Below are 22,831 nucleotides of genomic sequence, written 5' to 3'. Positions count from 1 at the left end.
TGAAGGACTCCCGTATTTAGATAGATGGTTATATGAACGAGGGAAATGTGCGCATAGACAGAAAAACGTCCCCTGTGTGAGATGCTAATGTATGTCAGAGTGGCTGTAATATTTGCATGTAGGTCAGTCAGAGAATACAGCTTTCATTCAGGGATTGTGGGGAGGTGTAATGGTAAATATTACATAATCTATAACAGGATTTAAAAGGTTTATTGCTTTTGACTGTTATGTGGCAGGTTTTTTTCTGTGGGTTAGTTTACACATCTGCTGTTGAAACACGCTGGCGCTGGATGGATCACAGAGGATGTCACGTGACTGGATTTTGTATGATTCTACTGATGCTGAGGTGACTTAACCTACGAAAAATGAGACATTTGAACATTGCTTTGGTAATGCACATTTATTAACTATTTTCAAGGTATTGTAACTTTACTAATGCCAGAAAATTCACTTCGTAATGTTCAGACACGTAGGCCTACTGACTAACAGATTGCAGTAATTTTCCTACTACCACTAACTAAAATACATTAAATACAATATATAGCTAAATCATGATGAGTAAATATGAGGAGTAAATTTGCAAAAACAGCACGACGTTTGAAAAAAAATCAAAGAAGTTTTTTCCAATTAATATAAATCATACTGCAGTTGGGTTGTTTTGATCAAGTTATAAAAAAATCGTTTTTTGCAAATAAACTCATATATTGAAAAAACTTTGTAAACGTCCAAAGATATAGAAAACGGCTCAAGTGTAAGTCTTGTTATGCTGCCATCTTGTGGTTACATAGTCAGCATGTTCAAACACGAGGGCAATATAGTAATTAATGATCATTGTGATAATAATAAGTGATTAATTATCATTCAATATTATTATTTTAATATGCATGTACAAATTACATTACTTAAAGTGAACCTTATCAATAAGGTCAGATGAAAGAATCTTCTTGGGCGGCAGGTTCACTGTATATACTCCATGACTGAAGAAATGAAAAACAACACACTGACATACTCAACTTTTTTACAATTTTATTTGTTTAAAGTTGGTACAAAAATGGTAGATCAGAAACATACTCGGCATTTGCCTCGAAGTATTCCGTTTTTGTCAGAATACAAGAACACATTGTCTCTCTCTCTCACACACACACACACACACACACACTTGAACAAGGATCATGCAGAATGGTTAGGCCAAAACGAGACAGCCAAAGACAAAAAAAGTTAAAGCCCTTTACATAGTCTCAAAACGTGTGATACCCTTCTAAGGTCCAAATGTGATGCTTAAATTTAGTGTGCTTAATACTGGAAAGACGACACAGAATGAGAACGAGGGAAACTGTGAAAATGAGATATCCTCAAATTCAGATTTCAAACACAATGACAAGATGTCTCTGTGACGTAATCATGATTCCGAGTCTGTAATAAAACACACAGATCCCACATCAGCTGCGTGGGTCTGAAATACTTCATGAACACAAACCCTGGTGGTCAGGATGCAGGAAACTCCCTGAGGTGATAACTGCACCAGCATGCTGTGTCTGGTCGCTGTTCAGTACAGCAGGAACTGAACGATTTCTGGCACGAGTGTGGAATCCACAGCAAGGGAGAATATCAGAATCCATTTCAAACAATTCTGGAATTCTCAACCCTTTGGATTCAACAGACGCTGTCCAGATTTCTACACGAAACAATACAGTACATTTAACACATTCACGCCATACACACAACCGTATGTAAAATACATTAAATCAAATGTCATTACAGAAATTAAAAATTCAAATATATTAGCATACTCATACAGAGGTTATTTCTTCAAGAGGAACTAAACGTTTAACTTGCTGGCAAACGGTTCATGATGCACAGAATGCGGTCTGTATGTAATGAAAGTTGGAAAAGTGGTATCACTCATCTTTGAAAAGAAAGAAATAAAAATAAACATTCCTAAAATGGATTTTGCACAGAAATGTTGACCTCTATTGGAATTATGTTTCCATAGGTGTTGGGTACACAATGAATCACAACTCAAATGTCCAGACTTGAGCAAATCAGTAGAATAACATGAGGGATCCAAACATGTTTAACACAAATGTTAGTGCAGTGGTTCTTGACTGAAGGGTTGCAGCAGGTCTGTCTGAAAGTGTCCGAAATGGCAAGAAAAACTGCAGAATGCAAATAACAACTCAAATGCATGTATAGTTGAGCCTGCTAGTTTTGCTATTTTATCAAAATGCTATAAAATGTTATGTAGTTTGTTGTTAAAAAGTTAAGCATCCAAACAAACTCTACGGTATTTTGGCGCAAATTCATCTGTCACTTGGTAGAAACCAGCCTACAGGTTCAAGCGCGACGAGGATAAACACGGTTTGTGCAGTGAATTATTGGCTTCCGAGAGCATAAAACTATCAAAATAAAAACATTCAGAAACCTATACTGTTGTGTTGATAATCTAGCACATTTTTGGGCAAAAGCTCCTTAAATGGAAGCAAATAATTTAAGATGCATTCTATGCAGGACTGGATTTTACAATGTTTCTACAATATCCATACAAGTTTAGGGTAGACAGATATTAAAAGCTGACCTATCCGCACAATTTTGCAAACAATTATGGACAATCAAACAGTTAATGATAGGGCCTGTGCTTAAAGGGAGGCCTCTTAAACCTTTCTGGAAGTTCTGACATGTCTGGTGTTCAGGAATAACTTTTCTGTGTGCATTACCTTAACGGTTTACTGTGAAACTGTTGCAAAGACAATTTCACACACGCACAATTGTGTTACATACATAAATGAGAACAACCCACAGGACAGAGAAAGTTCTGACCAAAGTTTACAAGTAGATGGAAAAAGACTCACATTGAGACATTAGAGACAAGGAGATACTTAAAGATAGAAACGAAAAAAGCTACATAAACCTCCCCAAGAACACACCAATAATTATCTTTGATAAACATTGATATTGTGTATAAATAAAAACGTTTACACGTATTCTTTAAGTTAGACATATCTGTATTAAACAGAAAACAACTTTTGATATTTAATGTACTTGATTTGTGAAACACTGGGAATTATTGAATGATCGGAGTACAAATAGTCTCTTCTATTAGCTCATAAACAAGGATGGTGTATTGCATCTCTAATGCTGAGTATAACTCTACACATCATTATCTATGATGGCCACACCCACCCTTCAAATGAAAACCAGAGCCGGCCAATCAAAACACTCCAACACATGGGCGTTTGCATACTCTTTTTTTCAGTAGGTCCATACATTTTTTTGCTTGGATTTTCATTTTATTTCAAAATATATATCTCTTTGTTTTTCTCTGTATTCGAAAAAGCTGTATAAAGGTCACTTACAAACCCGAGGAAGAACAAAAACAGTCTGAGAGCGCAGAGAAAGTGGGCTTATAAAAAGAAAAGAAAAATAACAGGAACAGAACTGGAAGAGACAGATCAAGGCTGAATGTTTATCTGAATATTTATTGAAAGTTAGCAGGCTGGGGGTTATCGGGTCATAGGAAGGTGTGTTTAATCCACAGGCCCCTGGAAGATAAGTCTGATGTACCCCTGCTCACCGCTGAGCTGCTGGGCACAGAAAGGACAGGCAGCGTGAAAAGTGTGCGTTCCATGGGGAAGGGGGATTTGACTCCAATACGCTGCTGTCTTTTCCGAGCACACATGACCGCACAGACTGAACGCGTGAGTGGGTGGGGCTGCATCTAAATAAAACCCCGCCTCGCAGCCGAGCCACAGCGGCACATACGGCCCACGAGCACGGCACATGGGACACTCCCGTTCCCGGCCCTCTCTTCCTTCCCGCTCGGTGTCACGGTTCCCCCAGTTGTGGTAGCCATGAACGTGGCCGCAGTTTAGGTAAACCCAGGGCTGCTTCTCGTCCACTATGTCTTTCCTGCGCATGCTGGGGAAGGCGAGGGTGTTGAAGCCCACGGGGCACTGGGGTCGAGCAGCGTTCAGCTCTTGTCGGAGCGCCTCCAGGTGTTTGACGGTGGGAGTGCGGGAAAGCCCCTCAGCCGTACGCCACAAGAGCGTCGCTCCACAGAGGTCAATCAGAGAGCCGTCTACCAACTCTTGCGTCTCGTTTTCTACCTAAAGAGAGAGAGAGAGACAGCTTTTACAATAATGAACCTTCATAACCTTTGCAGGGTGTTCTAGGAAGAAAATTATATAGGTCTATGGCATTTACAATTTTAAATGCTCCACAACCACGGGATGTCACCCAAGAAGTCACTATTTATCTTTGTGCCTGCAGGGGGCAGTATACCCAAACTGCAGTGATATTTCCCTCCTTACATCCAAGATCTGTGCCAAAAATACACTAAACACTACTAAAAATACTAATACTACTAAAAATAGACTTGTTTAATCCTTAGGGCGAGTCCTTCAGCATGTGATGCACGCAGGCACTTAACAAAGATGCAGACTGCACTCCTAATTCATGAGTCACATGCTGTAACTCGTTCTTGTGTTAGTGACTTCACAGGCTGCAGAGAATCGTCCTTGATCAGCCTTTAGTTTGACCTTCATCATACTGCATTAGCCACACCCCTTACATACAGCTGTATGGACACGACAAGTAATAGTGCAGTATGGTGTGAAGGTGACTGTGTGTAGGTATAATTATACATTTTTTATGTAGTGAATTAGCGCTGATTAGCTCTACAGAGCCGTTAGTGTTTGGCCAGCACTGAGGCAGCAGTAGATGGGTCTTATGCCAGTGGCTGAACTCATCAGGAACGGCAATCACGAGCGTGTATGTTCTGTCCGTGACAAGCCAGATTAACAAGGCGCCTCTGGACTTGTGCTGCTGTGCATGCGTGGAAGAGTCTGTTAAGAACAAAGCGGTTCGATTTATATTCCTCAATGTGGCCAGTCACATATCAGTCCATTCACTTCTGAGTTTGATCAGTTGATAATGACATAAGACTGCAGGAAGAAAGTTTTGAGAGAAAGAGGTCATTCTCATTGGACCTCCTGTCTAACGTCTTTAACAGATCAGCTCGATATCATCTTACAGCTTAGTGTTACATCCAGCAGGGGAAAAAACATCTCGGCTGAGCCGTTACTGGGGCAACTGCGTCCCAGAGCAACCCGGTCAATGGCACCAGAGCGCCCTAATGTCCCGTCTTGCAGGGAACCGTCTGACTGTTACCACAGCTTGAATTTCATAACCCCATCTGACCACATTACAGCTTGCTTTACAAACATGGGCTGATATTTATGCGGCAACTTGCAGCGATTGTGCAATATAACTTGCACTTTATTATACAAATATATTTTTAAATAACTAACAACAAATTGTAAACTTAAAAAAAGTAAGGCTGTCAAGTGAATGCATTAATTCAAAGTCATTTTAAACGCCTTCTGGTCTGTATTGTATTTTCCAACCATGAAAACCATTCAGGCACTAAAAACTAAAATTTTAAAGCGGCAAGTACATTTGCACACAAGACACTTTTGTGTTGAAAAACTCCTAGACTAAGGAACACAGAATTTATGAGCCTGTTAAAAAGGATGTTTCAACTTAAGACTGGGTCTTAAACTGCTACAACATAAAACCTTGATCACAGTGAGACACAATGCCCAGTTGCCAGACTTATTCTTTTATCGATAAATGCACTTATCATTTGGTTTGCCAAAATAAAGTTCTAAAAGAGAAATGTGGAAATATTTTCTATCGTCACAAGAACAACACTGACCATTTTTCCTCTCTGCTGAGCCGAGCGGGTCTCTCTCAGGGTGAACACATTTCCGCACACTGAAATCTCTCTCCACACACCGGGTTTGGAGTCTTCTGTGAACCCGAGCCGAGGATGCATCACCAACACGCCGTTAGTAGTCAGACCATCCATCTGTCCTTCTGACGTCTTCCACTTTGCCGCCTTCTCCTGAGAAAGACAAAAGTTATTGTATTATATTTACACAATAAACATTACCATTTAACACTTCCAGTGAATTGTTACTCAAATATTCTAGGCAAAATATCTGTTCTATTGATGAATAAGGCAACATGGTTTCTAACCACATATTTATTTTCACAATTTTCAGCAGTTTTTTGACACAAAGTCAAACTTGATCAGTGTATTTTCCACTCTCTTACCCCCAGAAAAATGTTTTTGGAAGAGTCGAACCCAGCAGCAAAAATGCGGGCGGTGTAAGGGGGCGTCCTCTGGCACATGATCCGGCATGCGAAGCGAGAGATGGTGCTCTGAACCGACTGCGTGTCCGAATTGCTCTGACTCCCGGGAACAGTGTCGGTCACCACATAATCTATAGGACTCTCGGTTGAGCGGCCGATCTGAGATGCAACACAAACATCACACTCAGATAAACACAATTGACCTTCGGAAAAACACATTCTCTTGTTTGACAGATGATCAAATTCATTCAGTCAGACACTTGGAGATCTTAGTAATGAGTCAATACCTGAAACATGTCTGTATTGCTGTCTTGAGTGTACTCCACCACTACAGTCTGTACTCTGGACAGTGTGTAGGAAATGCTGTGCTGTTCCTTGTTACTTATGGCCTACAGAGGAAGGGGTAGAGATTTATTTGAAAGTTAATAATGTAATTAATTTTAATGCTGACATTAAACACAAAAATCAGTGCCTATAAATTAAACGCCAGAGATGTATTTATTGCATGACATGTATTGGATGTATACTGATTTTGACACAACAAGGAAGTGGAAAAATATAATCTAACAATGGAATTAAACCCTGTACTGAGAAAGATGCAAGTGTGTGTGTGTGGGGGAACCACAGATGTGTCATTCAATAAGCTTAACAGAATCCAGATGTACACAGATTTTCTTTAGACAGTACTGTGCACTACCTTGAGTGGATGGAGGGGTGTGCGTTTGTGTACCTTGGCCGCCAGTGGGGTGCAGGATACGTGTACAGTGCTTGGTCTGACGCCATTGGATTTGGGTCTTTTGAAGAGAGCAAACCTGCTCTTCCTTCTCCCTCTGTCCCCGTTGGGTAGCGAGCCATTATAACTGTAAAGACAGACAGATTCCTATGAAAACAACTGTACACAATATTCCATCATGACCTCTGCCATAGGCAACAGGTGGAGAACAGAGCGGACTGACAAACGATAAATAAAAAACACAAGATATCTGTCAATCAGATGTGTAGAAAATATTCAGCCCAATCTAGGGAATTCCAGCTCTTCTAAGGAAAACAAGACACACAAACATTTAGAATCACAAAGAACATATATATATTTTTATTGTTTTATAACTTCTGAACACAGCATCAAAAGCAGCTGAATAAAATTACTAGCTATTTTAAACTATTCCCAAAACACTTGTCAATAAAGACTCATTCACATGTTGGCAGGTTATGTAATAACGTAACAATCTCATAATCGTTTGGCTCATGTCAGATGACACTCGGGCAGGTTTCCCTGCTTCCATCGCAGAGCACTGACGGAAGAATGCAACATGTTAGCTGAAAGAATGTAACAGGAGATAAACTTGTCTCCATTACCCACCCGCTTATGACTTGCTAAGTGTCCTCAGGATCAGAACACAGAAACAATGTCGTATGTGATGATGTAGTTTGAATGTTGTGTGTGGGTCTAGGCTTTACATGCACATCAATGGACTTCATTAGGCCCCCCTGATTGACTTAACATGAGCTCGCAAAAGGGACTTTCAAAACACTTGTTGACGCCGTTGGCTACATTCCCAACATATTTTGGGAAACCCACATTATCCCAATGTGCTCCATAAACAAGCCAAACAAGCTGAGAGATTGTTCTTAATTCCCTCGAGGCTGCCTTCTGGAATCCATGATCCGGGGCTGAAATATGATTCTCTCCACCAAAGTGTTTTAAAGAAACGCAACACTGACAACAGGGATTTTTCACAAGGTTATGACTTCAGATGGATTAAGTCATACGTGACGAACTGTACGTCACTAACGCTGAGACTTTCCACAATGATTTCAAGGATGTATTGGGAATAATGATGAACACATTGAGCATGAATTGAGAATGTTTATGGAAGTGTGAATAAGGAATTGGGTAGGGTATTACCGGGATTGTGAACTCATCGATGAGTGCACTACTTCTGAATATACTGCAAGACCCAAGGATGGGGGGAAACTCCAAGACCCAAGGATGGGGGGGAATGCTAAAGTGGTGGAGATGAGGCAAGATTTCTGGTGTCAGCTGTTATTGGGTGGACAGAAGGGAAAGCGGAATGATGAGAGAAAGAGAGGGAGGTATTCTGGAAAAGAACGAGGTGGAGGAAAATGTCTTTCCTGAGAGACTTTTCAACAGGAGATTGACTCATGGAACAGAATGTTCAAAAAAAGTTTTAAATATGTTTGGTCTGTCAGCTGAAAATTTTGTAACTAAACTTACATGAAACATTTAACAAAATTAATATCCGTCTCCACACAGATAAAAAGAGAAATAACCATTAACACACGGTAGCCATAACGCAGCACAGATCGCACAGGATTAGTAACACAACACTTATATCACTGTAAACCAACACAGGCCATAATGGAGGTGTGATCTCGACACACTTTAAACGGCTGAATGTAATACAATTTGTGACCCCTGAGAACATCTAATCGAAAAAGTTAATATAAAAAGCTCTTTTAGACGCCAGCAGGTCATGTGATTAAAGCATGAAATATGTTACAGAACAGGCATGAAGCCAACCAGAAAAAATGGTAGTCTGTTCTGCAAACCAAAGTCAATGAAGTGCATTGTGGTCTGGTGCCGGGTAATATTCCAACATCGCGTTAAGACCCACACTTTCCTAACTGATGCCCCATTGTTCCCGCCATCACATCTTACCCCGCATAATTAACAACAACAGACAGATGACAAACTTTATAGCAGCAGACTATTTTCAGAAACACATATACAAGTCTCTCACTATTACGGATTTAGAAACAGAGTCGGTCTTAATGACAGATGTTATTCCCTGCTGATCCAAGGTCAAAGGTCAAAATGCATTCTTACCCGAGCACAATGAGTTCTCCGTATTTGACTGGCACTTTGGTTGAGGATGTGGAGATGTTTTCCTGGTCGGGGGAGAACATGGATGCAGTGTGTGTGGGGGAGGGGGGTTCTGCCCGCTCCCGATGCGAACGCAACACAACCACACACACTTGACTCTCAGCTCTGTCTCCTCTTCAGCACCATCATCATCCTCGTCATCACTGCAACTGCATGAATCAAAGAGAGAGAGAGAGAGAGAGAGAGAGAGAGAGAGAGAGAGAGAGAGAGAGAGAGAGAGAGAGAGAGAGAGAGAGAACAATCTATTACTAAACCTTTGTAATTAACAGAAATTACTGTGCCGCACATGGTTATGGGCTTAGACATTATGTGTGTATTAGTGCTGTCATTTTTATCTGCTTGACAAAAACCAAAACCAGCCCAAAATAAACAATCCTGACTATGAACACAATCAACGCATACATGTTGAATAAAATACATTGCGTGTGAAGTGCTAACAGCTAACCTTAAACATAACAGGGCAAAATCCGCCTACCACAAAGTCATCATCGCCTACAACTTTAACAACCACAAATCAGACTGTTCCTGGAATGCCTGACACACAGGAAGTTATGTCAGAGAGGATGCAGAGACAACATTAGGTATGATCAACTTCAGACTGAGCTTACATAGCTCTTCTCTTGAAACCACCTTTGTGATCGAACACACCTAATATCAAGATGTGCTTCTATATATTTACATATAAAACATAGAGATCTGTTGCATCGCAAGTGTCAAACGTCCATCCAACACATCCTATGCAAGACTGTGTCCTGTGTAAAAGGCACTCGCTACATAAAAGGAATAACTTTATTAGAACCTTATTTTAAAAAGCGGGAGGACATTCTTGTGAGAGAGAAACAAGGTGGCAGAGTGCTTCCAGTGTCTCTCGCTAACAACAGGTGCTGATGACGGGGCAGGTTTAATTGTGGAGAAAGTAAAGCTGTTCTGTTGTGAAAACATTATAGCTTTTCCTTCCCTGCAGACTAATTCCATTGAAATACTACAGTAATATTGCGTGGTTTCTAAAACCAAACAGTCAGAGAGAAATAGCAGAAGACAAGGATTAGAAAGTGAGAAAGGACCATAGCATAACAATAACTGCTGAAAAGAGTATTTTTGAACCTGTATCAATGCTTCAATTGTCCCTCAGTGCTCCAGTTAGACCAAAAAAAATTATTTACAGTACAAACCTGCTTACAACTATAACATTTACATTTCTTCTTAACAACCCTCTTTCAAGCGAAACAGGGGACAGTTCGCCCAAAAACAAAAATTTACCTTCACAATGTTCCAAATCTGTATAAATATCTTTGTTCTGATGAACATAGAGAAATACATTTGGAAGAATGTTTATAACCAAAGAACTGTCTGGTTGCAAGCACTCGTCTAAATATATTTCTCTGCGTTCAAACATTTATACAGGTTTGTAGCCACAAGGGAGTTATCCACTTTCTAAATCTAGGATTTTCAATCAGTGGTCCAATGAAGGTCCTGTAGTGGGTCCCCTGACAGATATATACCATATAATTTACCATAAAATAATGTGATGATGTAAGCCATGCATACAATCGTAGTGCCTCTTAACCTTTATAACAGAACATAGTATACAGAAATGCATGGGAAAGAGTGAGAAAAACAATAACAATCAGGAAAAACAGACAGAACACAGAAAGGGAGAGAAAGAGATTAAAACTGGAGGTGAAAATTAGCTTTCATGTTTAAGGTCATCAGATTCTCCATCAGAACTGAAACACACTTCTTAGGCCCTGTCCACAAACACAAGTATTTTCAAAACCCCAGATTTTGTGGTTTGGCCGTTCGTCCACACGCAAACGCAATACACGGTCACTTTCCAAAATGTTCCAAACTTTTTGGAAAATTCCCACCAGGGTGAAGATTTTTTTTAGACGCCAGTTACAGTGTTGTCGTGTGGATGGTGAAACCGGATAATTGGCATATGACGCTGGAATGCGTGCCGCTATCTCCTTTGTTTGACATCAGATTCCAGGCTTCTGATTGGCCAACAAAGCTTTCACTACCTGTTGGTTTGGCATGCTTTTGACAGCGCTTTATAGCATAGTGTTTTTGCCGTTTTGTGTGGTTGCTGGTTTTTTCTTTAAACTTATAAAAATACCATATAAATGTGAATTGTCTGTGAATACTTGACAGACAAATAAAAATATACATAAAAAAATAAATACAAAAACACCACTAACCCTCTCTATTCTCTCAACAGGTAGTGGTCTAGCTTTTGTTGAAACTAGTAACATTTTATTAGTACCTATCGTACTATTGCTCTTTTATGACATATAACTTATTGCTACCTGAATTCTTTGTAAGTCGCTTTGGATAAAAGCCTCTGCTTAATGACTAAATGTAAATGTAGATAAATATATCCTTGGTTTCACACACACAAAACCACCAGCACACACAGCAAAATATCTCATTTTATTTTCATATACCTCCACATGATGGAGTGCATTTTTACTTTATGTAATTAACAATGTATCGCTTGGGTTTTATAAAGGACTTTTCACTCGATAAGCAAAAACATGCCTTTTACTATAAGGACGTTTACATTCTTTTTAAAACACAAAGCCATCATTACACCCAGCCACTGTACCAGTACAGTACCAGTTTTCACAATTGACAGATGCTCACCCTGCTTTACACACAAACACAATCAGCAGCTGATATTTGGACAGGGCTGCTCAGGCTCCCCCCTGCTGTTTTGTCCTGATTTTTAAGAGAGTCTCGCGCTCTCTTGCTGTCTGCATGATGACCTCCAAAACAACCCCATCCCATCAGGACAGTCCAGGTCAGCATTAAGCCTGAAGAAAACCATTAACAAACATCTAAACGCACAGAGGAACAGCATTCCAGAAACACACAAACTTCTGTCCGACAAAGCAGTAATAAACAGACCTCACCAACAAAACTGGGGCTGTTCAGAGATGTCAATGACTCTTTACACTCATAGAGGTTAAAGCTCAGACCACAGCTCTCTCAAAACCAAAACACTGAATATAGTTTAGCTTTTGTTTGCTGTATTCTCCACCAGATTCAGAATGCTAGTGACCGCCGGTACAAAAAATAAAGCTTTACTGTATGCTGAGCTTAAATGGATAGTTCACCCAAAATCCTGCCATCATGTAATCACCCTTAAGGTGGGTTTTTATTTCTGCGTCAGACCTACGCTTTAGGCAACACGCTGGTTTTTGTTTATACTTGTGCGTTGTTGTCCACATCGACAAGCAATGGTCAAGAGGCGTCAGTGTCCACAGGCCTGTTGCTTGTTTTACCAAGACAAGAGCCGAAGAATAAGTGGTTTGTTGTGTACGCTGTCTGAACATTTAGCTGTGATAGCAGCAACAAAACGCCAACATCCATGTACTGCACATGAGTAAAACCTAAGACAAGTCAGCATGTGTCATTGCTGTCAGGCGTTAATTTACTTTCTGCCTTATTATGTTGCTGTAATGTGGACCAAATACATATTTCTTTTTTAAATAGACGGACAGTGAGGTACTGCGGGTAACAAGACCATAAAGCTGCAGAAGAGAAAGTGAAACTTAACTCACTGCCAAACAATAACTGGGAGTAATAAAATATACCATCCACACTACAATGCGAAAACTGCGTTTTGGACTATATTAGTGAACTAATGTAGGGAATAGTGAAAGTGGGTATAGTGGGCGACAGGACACAGCCATAGTATCTGATTCATAACAGTGCAGACTGCTCAGGACCCATGTTTAACACATGAGAGGATCCCAGGACATAAACTGGTTTGTCCTATAAATAAGAGATGAGATGAGCCGTTTCTCCTGCTCTACACAGTAAGAAAACTAGCGTGCAATTATCTACCATTCTAAAGGCAGGCAAAACTTGATGTTTCAAAGACGTGTTTGTGGAGCCTGAAGTCACTTGAGGTTAACAGGTCAGGACAACTCCAATCACAATACAACTATAATATCTGACAACACAGAAAGCCAGAAAAGCTCATGGGTGTCTACATTTGACTCCTACTCAAATGCACTTAATGATAAATAATCTTTATTGAAACCATAACAATCAAAGACACTTGCATAGACTTAAGTGTGAAAATGGAATTTCCCCATGCACAAAACCCACAAAAAGCACATTCAAAGAAAAGAAACCACCTCATATGATATGATAAGACTGACTTCCCTGTCAAATGAGGTCTGAACAGGTCTGAAACAGCAGGGAAAACTCCTTTCAAGAATGAGTAGGTAGACGGAAGCTTTAGGTTACCATCAAGAGAAAAGGGAGACGTATCTGTGGTCTAAAATAGAGCCAAGATGGGGTGGAATTGAGAAGTTATGATCACACATCTGTCCGCAGTATGGCATCTGGTTTATGGGATACATGAGTGCCACATGCGGGCGATGGGAGCTTGAAGTTGGGCATGCACAGCTGCTTCACAGCGGTGGAAGACGAGCGATATGCATCCGCAGTTCACACGTGTGTTCGCACGGCTGACCACAGACTATTTAGAGCTGTGAGGATTTGCACACAACCATATAAAAAAAAAAACTCCGGTGCTAAAACCTCATTTTAAATTTGTTTAAAACGTATTTCAAGAACAGCCATGTAGTTTGAGACCTGTAAAATAAGCTTTCCTAAACGTGAATGAAATGATAAGTGTTAGAGCTTCCAACATTGATTTGAATATTTGATGTTAGCATGCTACAAAAAAAATGCAATTACACGCTAACCAACTATAGACCGTTTCATCAGACAAGCGTGTCTGGACTGCAGTTAACTTCCGGTTTGTGTTTGTTTGACGGTCTGGCTAGTGTCTAATAATATTACTAGGGCTGCGTGTCACCAACATCTTCACGTTACAGATCCCGATACGATATGCATTCCGATACGGGTCAATTTTGTATTACATTTCGAAGTATGACGATTTAGGGCAAAATATACTTTACTTTAACTTCTTATCAGTTAATCTGACAAATCCATGTATAAAGTAGTCTTGAGAATGAATATACATTTGCAAATGATCAAGTCCTTATAAAGACCCTTGTTTCTAAAATAGGGTTTCTAGGCTGCAACATATGTATGCATGCGTTTTACAAAAGTGCTGCAGAATCGATACAGAGGCAGGGGTCAGGAGCTCATAACAATGTAATGCCATATCGATATTTTGAACCCTAAATATAACTATTCATATTTAATTTCATTTATGTTCATGTACATATTCTATTGTATAATAATTGTATTAAATAAACGATTTGGTGGAATTTGTTATATGTTAAACAATTTGTTAAATAGGTCCTGTAGTTTTGTCACATTTAAAGAAACCGTATGGGACATCTAGTGGTTGAGCTTGGTATCGCTGTCTAAATTAAATATATCGGAGAGACAAGTTTAGCCAAGTAACGGTTGTTCTTGTTTTTCTTTTGCTTGTTATCAGAAATAATCTACAAGGACTCTGTTATTTTCGAATGTGTACCCAATGTTAAGGGCAGTCAACGAACGTGCACATGTGTAGAAACAATAGTTTATGTTGTTGCTTTGAAACAGTCTATACTCTTGCCAGATATTTGATACTTTCTTCTTCTTTGACACAGTGAATTCTGGGATTGGCTTCTCTGCAAAATGATACATGCGACGCATGTTTTAACAGGCCATTGCTCTCAGAACAATAACACACCAAACATAAAATCCATTAATCACGGGGTCTGTGTTTTACCATATACAGGCAACTAGGCAGACTGACAGAATAACTACGAGGTTTGAATGAACACATTACAAAAACTTTCCACAATTAATGAGAAACTGGAGTGCACATGTGGTAGACCACAGTAAAACCTCTGAGCGAAAGCAGGTGATCTGCACCTGAAGAGGAAGAAAAGGATTACATGCGTCGCTAACACTCTCTACCTTCCCTCTACTCTGCATCGGAAAATATATGATTCAATAAAACGTTATCGACCAAGACACTTGTGGAACAGCAAAGATGAGGCATCACCAGTCATAACACAAGAACCATCATTTTCAGCTCAAGATGAAAAGCAAGATGATGAGGAGATATGGTAAGATGAATCAGATATTAAGAAGCCTTCACACATGCACACTACTTTTATTATTTTGCACCAGTTGTGTTAAAAATACCATGCAACTAAGACGTCTTCAACAAATGGCCTGAACTTGACACTCAAAAAAACTAAATCAAAGCCTGATTAAAAAAACTAAAACAAGAGACCTTTGAAGCAGTGAGAGACAGATCAAACGCTTCCTACATGAAGCTCTAAAAAATGTTTTTCTAGGGCAGTGTCAACTGTTGACCCATACAGACAGAAAAAAAACAAGATGACGCCTTTTTTAATGTGGTTTGCTTGCAGATTAGGTAGCGCTGAAGTCAAAAGCTTTCTGTAAATCTAAGAATTCAAACCAAACATACACACTCTTGCAAGTCAGCAAAAAATATCAAAAGACTTTGCAACTTTGCCATAATGAAGAAAAATTTTAAAACAAGGGATGAGCAGATAAAAAGAAAAATCTTTTCAGATTTAGATTCATGGGAAAGATGTCTAGCCTGTGGCTAATCCAAACAAGAACCTTTTTGTTGCTATGAAACTGACATGATCAGCTAGTCCAAAGCTTTTATAAAAAAAACTAAGTCAAACAGTAGCCATGTGACAATGATGTTCAGGTCTCACTTGGATGTTTAACAGAAAATCTGCAACTACAGTGCTGCAACTTATTTTTTGTTGAGTTCTCATTGTGGCAATTATCATTTGCCACAAAACCAAATGTTAGAAATATTTATTATACATTTATAGGAATGGGTTTAGGTCAATAACTTTATTAATATATGTATTTCATCACAACAACAATTTTTCCAACTACTTTTGAAAACACAGTGGCATCCATGCACAAAGCCATATTCATATACTAACACACCCTTTCGATACCCTCAATGAGGTTTGTTAATCTCCAGCGTGCTATGCTATTCGGATCACTTAGGAAAAACACACACACCTCACTATGACCATTCACACAACACTGAGCTTGCAAGCTAATTGGCTTAAACCTTTCTTTGAGTAACAAAGACGGCATGCAATCTGAGTTAAGGCCCATTTATATAGTCTCAATTCAGACCAGTGTGTTTTTTTATGTTAAGATCAAAAGAAAACAAGTGCTCAGCTAAAGCTTAAGAATAAGAATAAACAAACTGAAAGCCTAAAATGGATCTGTTTTAACAAAATACACAACCTTCAGTGTTTAGGTTTAGGCATGTGTCACTCATTGTGTTTACATGTTATTATTGAGCTACAGTGAGCGCTTTTCCACCATTGCGCGGAATCGTTCTCGTTGCTTAATTGTTCCACTCCGTGCCAATCCATGCCAGCCTGTACGTAAATAGTTTAATTAGACAACCATGCCGAAAATTCCAAGCCTAGAACAGTTTGAAATCATGGCGTGTCGAACCAGTCACACGTGGAAGTATAACAGTAACCGTTTCAGACTGTGCTTAGAACGTTTCGACCCAGTGGTGGAAAAAGCGCTCTGGGAGTGTTCCTGCATGGTCAAGATAAAATTGACACCAAAAAAAAATTTTTTTATTATTTTTTTTTATACATGAAAATGCTCTGACTGTTAATACACCCTCTGTTTCAGAAACAAACTCAGCAGCTCTTCAAGAATTATTTTAATGTGCATTTTCAATTCAATTTGTTAAGGCAAAAAGGGTGGACCTGCATCTGTTAGAGATTACAACACAAAGGAAAAGACCTCTGCAATGCCCCACCCTCTCATCCACACAGGAACATACAACACGTTGCAGGCTATATAACCCAGTCCAAAACTGGGCTATTCTTTGGTACTAAAATAATTTAGAGAGGTTGCAAAGAATCTCACTTACTGATCTTATTGAGAGACATCATGTATTTTTACATTCAAGACATTGTGCAAATATTTACATTTATCGATTTAAATGTGTAAAACTCTGTCATGGTCAAAATATGGCAACAACTGATACTAAACAAAACACAAGTTTAAATGTTGTCGTTTCATGATCCGATATAGAAAATACAATCAATGGAAGGCCCAGAACTATTTTGATGATGTTTAAGACTGAGAATGTTGACTTGCAGGTATATAATTATATGCAAATGTCAACCTTTTTTTATAGCATCACTTCCATCGTCATGTGAGAGCTGTTCAGAACTGCCACATGCAAAACACACCACACTTCTTGTAAATGGGCACATGAAAATTTAAATATATTGGACATTTTATGTTCTATGAAGGGTCATCCCTTCTCTATTAGTTGGGTATTACTTCTGATTTGTGGGTTTTAATTAACAGAAATAAACAATGCATGTATACTTCCCTTATCTTAAATAATAACATGTATACTGATATTTCTCTGATGTCTGGACTAGAGGTCGACAGATATGGGTTTTTCTCTGGCCGGTGCAGATTTTTAGCAATCAGGCCAGCCGATGGCAAATATATGAGGCCGATTTTTGTGGTTGTTTTTTTTTCCACTTATCTCATAAAATAAAATGTAGTGATAAGAAGTGATACAGAATATTGCTTAAATTAAACATTTATTGAAGACATGTCTCTTCAAATCAATGAACTTGATTGAGAAAGATTGAGTAAATGTTTAGTGCAGGGTACAAGATAGCAGTCTAATTCATAGTAATAATACATCGCTCAAAACTTTTAAGCACCTTCTCAAACTGTTCTGAAGCATGCTTTTGGTTTATGTTTGTTGGCAGACACTGCTATTAGTCAAACGGTCAAAAAAAATTCCACACAAAAATATTACAAAACCTGCTGCTAATAACTGCGTTTTAGTTATATTTAGCTTTTAGCCTTTTTCTATTTTATAGGACAGTAGAAAGCCTGACAGGAAAGTAGACGCTCTTGTAGTCGAATGCGTTTAAACAACCACAAAAGACCGCCTACGGACATAATGCATAAACAGGAGGAAACATCAAAGAAGAATTTAAACTTTGGCTGAAGACTTAAAAGTTTGGTTTAATGACGAAAAACGTACCAAGCAAGCATAATGTTTTCTCTTCGTTTCAGATTTCTAACACACACTTACAGTGTTGAGCGTGTCTCACAGAAGAATAAGAAAAAAATTCTCTGGCCCGGTTGCGTTCATTTGTAAATTGTTTGCACTTATTTTGACCATTTGATCGAAAGGTCGACCAAAACAGCCTCAGAGCCTCAGAGGGAGAGATATTCTCCGGAACAGAAACACTATACATAACGTCGAAGTTTATCTAGCTATACAATGCGGACAACTGTAATAATTTACCCGCTGGGCTCGTCGCCGGGTTTTGGAACCCGCCCATACATTTAACGTTAGCCTAAACTATGTGGTTGAAGGCTCGCAAACAACAGAGTTCCTAAAAGTTTCTGTCATTATCAAGTAGCATCATATTAAATCAATGAAATATACAAGGCTAGATTATCAACAAAGGATAAAATAAAATAATATAAACAGGGCAGGGGTTTAGGAAAATATAGGCAGATGGTTCAATATATTAAAGCAATAAGCCCCAAGAACCAGTGGGTTACAGTCCATTTTATAACAGCTAAGAGCGTTAGCTAAAAAAACCCATAGATGTTGTACTGTAACCCACTGCTTTGCGGGGCTTATTGCTTTTATAAAACAGTTATTTCATATGCATAGCAAGGTTTTATTAAAAAAGAAGTAAATAAAATGATTTAGACTATGTGGTGCAGACAGCCGTTATAAATCGGGGAATTTTATAATGGTTTAGAACTCCATTTAGCCAATCGGAATCAAGGACCACAACTGACAGTTTTAAAAAAGTAAATAAAAAATAAGTTTTATTTCAAGTTTTGAAACGTCACATCCATAACATTGAAATGACCCAAAACTAAACATGGGACATCTGAACATATACAATATGCATTCATTACTTTAAACAAGCATTGCAGACTACAATGAACAAAAGACTAAATAAAAATTTGAATATCAGTATTATCAGACTTATCCATGTGGTGTAAAACAGAGACAAGGGAAGCAACATTATACCACCGAAGATCACTATCTAGCAACAAAAAACTGTTACAAACAGCACCCATGCAAGTGAAACGGTTCGCTCTTTTAAATGAGTGTGGAACGGACATATGGAGGAAGAAGTGGGGAGGGGCTGGGCTTCAGTTTCAGGAGCTTTTTAATTATTCAATGATATGGGCGCTGAGCAGAAACCAGAGAGAAACAAACAGACCTGACTGTGACAATGAATTAACTGACACACACAAGCACGGCATGTACATGCAACCGCAGAGATGGTGTCTCCGTGCAATGTGTCGACGTGTGTGAGACAAAGACTGGAGGCCCAAACACACATCGGAGGAACCATTTCCTGTCCGGGAGAACACAATGTAAGAAGCTGTCAAGCGTTCCGGTAAGGGCATACTAGAGGGGGATACTCCTAGATACAGTCACCCAAACAGGAAATAAGTAATTTTTGGGAAGTGTATATGTGTCAAAAGGAACAGATAAAACAATAAAACTGCAGCAAAGTTCCTTTAGAAACATTAGTCTGCTAGTTTTATTTATAGCGGTTTAACACATTCAGAGAGGACCCCATTGATGATTTGAGTACCCAATATTCTGTATTCCAGAGCTCATCCTTACGTTGGTTTCAGCTCTGACTGGCAGAGACTGACCCCACAGTCTTCATGACAATAACTCATTTACAACCCACAGTGATCAGCTCTGGCTCTCGCCAAAGGAAGTTGGGGGGAACAGAGGCCTGTGATGGGGGATGATGCGTCCTTCAGGTCACATGATCAGTCTCATCTTTCACACACTACTCGGAATTTAGCCGTTCTGAGCAAAAACGCACAGCAAGCTAGAGTCAGCAGGATACATTATCTAATGAAACGCACAAAAACACCATCTGCTCAGGTAGAAACAAAATAATGAGACGGATAGAAGCCTTTCAACTCATCTTACTGTAAATGTCAAATTTATTGCAGAACTTGATGAATACAAACCAGGGTCACTAGTGAGGGACCTCACTTTGAAATATATGCATTTGTGTTATGGGCGATTTGACTTCCTCACTAGAAAAAGAAACACTATGCAATCAAAATACCAGGAAAGGATTTGTTTACTTTTAATAAAAAACAACTTGAACCAATCCTAAAATAGCTCAATTTGTTTTGAGGTGCAGAAACACCAAACTTCACAAAGCTCAAGTAGCCCATCAGCACAACCGAGCATGTGTGTATGTTAAGAGAGTTTTTCCTCCTTCCTATTCCTCTGAGGTGCCCAATGTCTGACCTAGTTTCCACAACACACGTCATCCTCAAAACTTTACTGTACACACTCAACAAAACTGGCCAAACAACAGCACAATCTGTGAACATGAACATACCTTTATACCTTACATACCTTATATCTATAGATCATTACATCTATATATAAAATAAGTTAAAATACACATCACAGTTATGCTGATCCAGGTGATGCAGTTTTGCACATGAGTCAGCAACACAATTCATTTAGAGAACTGGAGGTTTGGCACAGCAGTTCAGTCAAAAAGTCGCATTTGCAAAACCTCACGTTCATCATCAGCAACGGCCCAAATAACCTGCACACACTAGTAAGGTTTGCATTGCTATCATCTATTAAGATCAGTGTGACAAGCGGATAGAAGCTCTGAACCGCTAAAATTGCTTACAAGCTCTACTTTCATCATACAAGTAATAAACAGAAAATTATATGATGATCAACATTGAGAAAAACAAGCTGTTTGCAAGCATGAATGCAAACTAGATGCTTCGATCTTTAATAGAGAGTGATGACATGATTCAGATGAGCTCTGAGCCCCGGAATCAATTCAGGTTTATTGACAAAGACGTTAGACAGTTTCACAGATATCTGATCCCTCCGCCTAGCGGTGCTGCAAACATATCAGGGATCATGTGTATCAAGTGTCTCAGTGTAAAACTGCTGGTCTAGGAACAGCTCTTCCAAATTCACTTCACTTATTTTACAAGACTAAAAACAGATCCTAGACCATCAGTCTCAGAAAGAGATACAGAGGGAGATAACTTTACAATACGGCAGAGTCAGTCAGTCTGTAGGCTACCACACTTGTGTGAATACAGTAGTACGTGTTACATAAGGCAACAAACACTTACACGTACATCAAAAACACAACGCCTAGTGTGAGTACTACAAGCTGTTTTAAAGAAAACATTACATCGGGTGAAGAAAATCTAAGTGACAGACAAAAATATTCAGTTGAAAAGAAATTCAGAAGAAACATTATTCTTTAAAGTAGGTACTTTGCGCGCCTCTGTCCTGACACGATTTTTTCACCATCAGTTCAGGAAGTTGAGTTTATATGACTTTATGTCCTGGGGGGTTTATCTAACAAACAAATCTAGCTGACAACCACAAGAAGCACAAAATCAAGATCACTTAAAAACACTTCTAGACCCTTTATAACTCAGCAGCGGATGAGAGTATACACCATAGAATGGCAGTAAATTGTGTATGAATGCGAATTAAACCATGTTTTGTCCCAATAAATAATTCAGATGTAGTAGCACCGGCTGGTACCGACGAGGGAGCATGATTGACATCCTGACGTCAGCATGGGAACGGGACAAAGGCCACATTTGGGTCGGACCAGATGCTGAGTCTGCCTATGCAAATGACCCTAAGCGTTTAAATACATCAGCTAAGAACAATGAAACGTCTGTAACGAGCTCACAAAAGTCAATGCAAATTCTGGCCATAAAAAATAAGAAGTGCTTTCGTTAAACACGTTTTTGTATGAATCGTCAGTGTCGCAAGGCAGTCAAACCAAGACTGAAACAAATCTCAGTGCCAAAACAGAAATAACAACACAAATCTAATAAAGCTCCAGACTCTTGGAAATGCTCATAAGAGTTTGGATTTTAATATAATATTTGTACTAGTTATAATTGGTTATCAGCAAGAACGCTTCACAGTCGTGAAGTTAGCAACTAAAACATTCACAAAGCGTGTCAGACAAACCATTAAGAGAACTACATCACAACCATGACTTATTAAACTACCCTACAACTAGATGTTCAGAAAATAACAAATCTCCATTACAGTCTCATATATTGTCTTAAAAACTAAATAGACCATTGACATACTGACTTAGAGACTGACAATAAATATAACAGAAAGCGGTTCTTCAAAGTGCTCATGATAACCCGACGATCTACACAACTAATAAAATACAACACTGTTTAAAACCAGACACAATGACGCCTAAATAAGTGTAAATGTATTAAAAACACTAGTACAGTTGTTTATTTTGCTGATGGATTGAGGTACTCACGGCGGTGCTGATGTGGGTCTGTTCCTGAGCCACGAACAAAGAGCTCCTCCGTTTATACACGTTTAGCTATAACTGCTGTCCGACTTAAGATATTATGATAAGAATTTAAAGAATAACAAACAGAATACCATAAAAGACGAGGGCTCCTCAACGGCAGAGGAGTTTAGCGAGGCTAACTTGCTAACAAAGACAGGTGTTGAGATTTCACCTCAAAATGTTCAGCACAACACTCTCTCCGCTATTACATGTAAATGTGACCTTAAAGCGCAGGAATTAAATAAAGAAAACAGGGGACTGAAATAAAAAATAATGCCTGTGAAAAGGTGCTGCCGGCTGATTCGCAGAGACCGTAAACACACTGAGGTGTTCAATGTTGTAGTAGCTCGAGACTAGATGAGCGGAGGAAAAACCTGCCGCGTCACTGATTTGCGTC

General features: G+C 39.1%; 1 protein-coding gene across 1 annotated transcript; it reads right to left on the bottom strand.

Moving 5' to 3' along the window:
- Positions 1-1,008: 1,008 nt before the first annotated feature.
- peli1b (pellino E3 ubiquitin protein ligase 1b) lies at positions 1,009-22,831 on the bottom strand. Its single transcript, XM_079458653.1, has 7 exons — positions 22,399-22,831; positions 9,002-9,207; positions 6,884-7,013; positions 6,441-6,542; positions 6,115-6,312; positions 5,714-5,902; positions 1,009-4,103 (listed from the first exon to the last, which is right to left on the bottom strand). Exons 2-7 carry the CDS (start codon positions 9,079-9,081, stop codon positions 3,525-3,527), a joined length of 1,278 nt encoding a protein of 425 aa, XP_079314779.1. The 5' UTR covers positions 9,082-9,207; positions 22,399-22,831; the 3' UTR covers positions 1,009-3,524.

This window comes from Barbatula barbatula (genome assembly GCF_947034865.1).
Source record: "Barbatula barbatula genome assembly, chromosome: 6".
In the NCBI taxonomy this organism is placed as follows: Eukaryota; Metazoa; Chordata; class Actinopteri; order Cypriniformes; family Nemacheilidae; genus Barbatula; species Barbatula barbatula.
Note: the sequence above shows the minus strand (reverse complement) of the source record. Positions and strands in the feature narration are given on the sequence as shown.